This window comes from Oncorhynchus gorbuscha, unplaced genomic scaffold (assembly GCF_021184085.1).
Source record: "Oncorhynchus gorbuscha isolate QuinsamMale2020 ecotype Even-year unplaced genomic scaffold, OgorEven_v1.0 Un_scaffold_1030, whole genome shotgun sequence".
NCBI lineage: Eukaryota > Metazoa > Chordata > Actinopteri > Salmoniformes > Salmonidae > Oncorhynchus > Oncorhynchus gorbuscha.
In genome coordinates, this window is record NW_025745939.1 from 125001 (window position 1) to 126462 (window position 1462).

The 1462-nt window shown below is 41.6% G+C and overlaps 1 protein-coding gene across 2 annotated transcripts in view; it reads left to right on the plus strand.

The window, feature by feature from the left end:
* LOC124021041 (RNA binding protein fox-1 homolog 1-like) overlaps positions 1-728 on the plus strand; it is a gene marked incomplete at its 3' end in the record, with an annotated part of 56726 nt that extends 55998 nt beyond the window's left edge. For both annotated transcript variants that reach the window (XM_046336353.1, XM_046336352.1), the window contains 1 exon segment: positions 689-728. In XM_046336353.1, the coding sequence (XP_046192309.1) occupies positions 689-728 (40 nt within the window).
* Between the last annotated feature and the right edge of the window lie 734 nt (positions 729-1462).

A 1462-nucleotide genomic window follows, 5' to 3' on the forward strand; every position in this document is an offset into this window, starting at 1 on the left:
GGGGGGGCGGGGGGGGGTTTGTTCATTTTAATTTCTTGCTTGTTTTGTTATGTGGAACATGACTTGCATCATTCAAGTCCGGAGTGTTGGTGTTTTCAAGACAACGGGGAACTCTGGGGGAAAAAAAAGAGGTCAAATCTTTTGAAGTCAAATCAGTGAAAGCGTCGGAAAGCGGAGCTCTAGAAAGATGCCTGAGTTTCCCACTTGGAATTCAGAAGAGTTGGATGACCGTTAATTAAAAACAATCTCAGTCCAAGCTAGTTTTTTTTCACTGTTCTCAGTTGTCTTGGACACACTGAAGTCAGACGTCGGAGATTTGCGAGTTCCCAGTTGTTTTGAATGCGGCATGAGTACCGAAGTTGATGGGTTTATTGATCCCCTCACCACTCTGGAAGTCACCCTCTGAGTTTCGTCAGCAACACGTGACAACAGAGGGCCCTCTGAGAGAGTTGGTGGGGGGCAAGGCGCTGGTTTGGGATTCACAAAGAGAGACAGAGTAGGAAGAGGAGAGTGCCTGCGGAACTTCCCTGTTTGGCTCCACCCCTCTCATGTCTGATGGTTTTTGATTGGACAAACTAACCTCTCCACAGAATGACAGGGTTGGTGTCTAGATGGTGCCTGCATGTCAACTTGCACTAATATGGATGTTTGTTTTGTTTGTGTTTGTTTGTGTTTGTATCCTTTGCAGTGTTGTTTACCAGGATGGATTTTATGGTGCAGATATTTATGTAAGTATTATTACCAGTGAAGGACCGTAACAGAGATAGATGTGTTTCTACTTACCACTCAGGACACATGACATTCACATGTGCCTGTATTCATGTTGGTTGTATGCTGAGCCATATATTTAGAGAGTTTCTGAGCCAGGTATTTAGAGAGTTGCAGCATCAGGTATTTAGAGAGTTACTGAGCCATATATTTAGAGAGTTACTGAGCCATATATTTAGAGAGTTGCTGAGCCATATATTTAGAGAGTTGCAGAGTCATATATTTAGAGAGTTGCAGAGCCATATATTTAGAGAGTTGCAGAGCCATATATTTAGAGAGTTGCAGAGCCATATAGTTAGAGAGTTGCTGAGCCATATATTTAGAGAGTTGCAGAGCCATATATTTAGAGAGTTGCAGAGCCATATATTTAGAGAGTTGCTGAGCCATATATTTAGAGAGTTGCTGAGCCATATATTTAGAGAGTTGCTGAGCCATATATTTAGAGAGTTGCTGAGCCATATATTTAGAGAGTTGCAGAGCCATATATTTAGAGAGTTGCAGAGCCATATATTTAAAGAGTTGCAGAGTCATATATTTAGAGAGTTGCAGAGCCATATATTTAGAGAGTTGCAGAGCCATATATTTAGAGAGTTGCAGAGCCATATATTTAGAGAGTTGCAGAGCCATATATTTAGAGAGTTGCTGAGCCATATATTTAGAGAGTTGCAGAGCCATATATTTAGAGAGTTGCTGA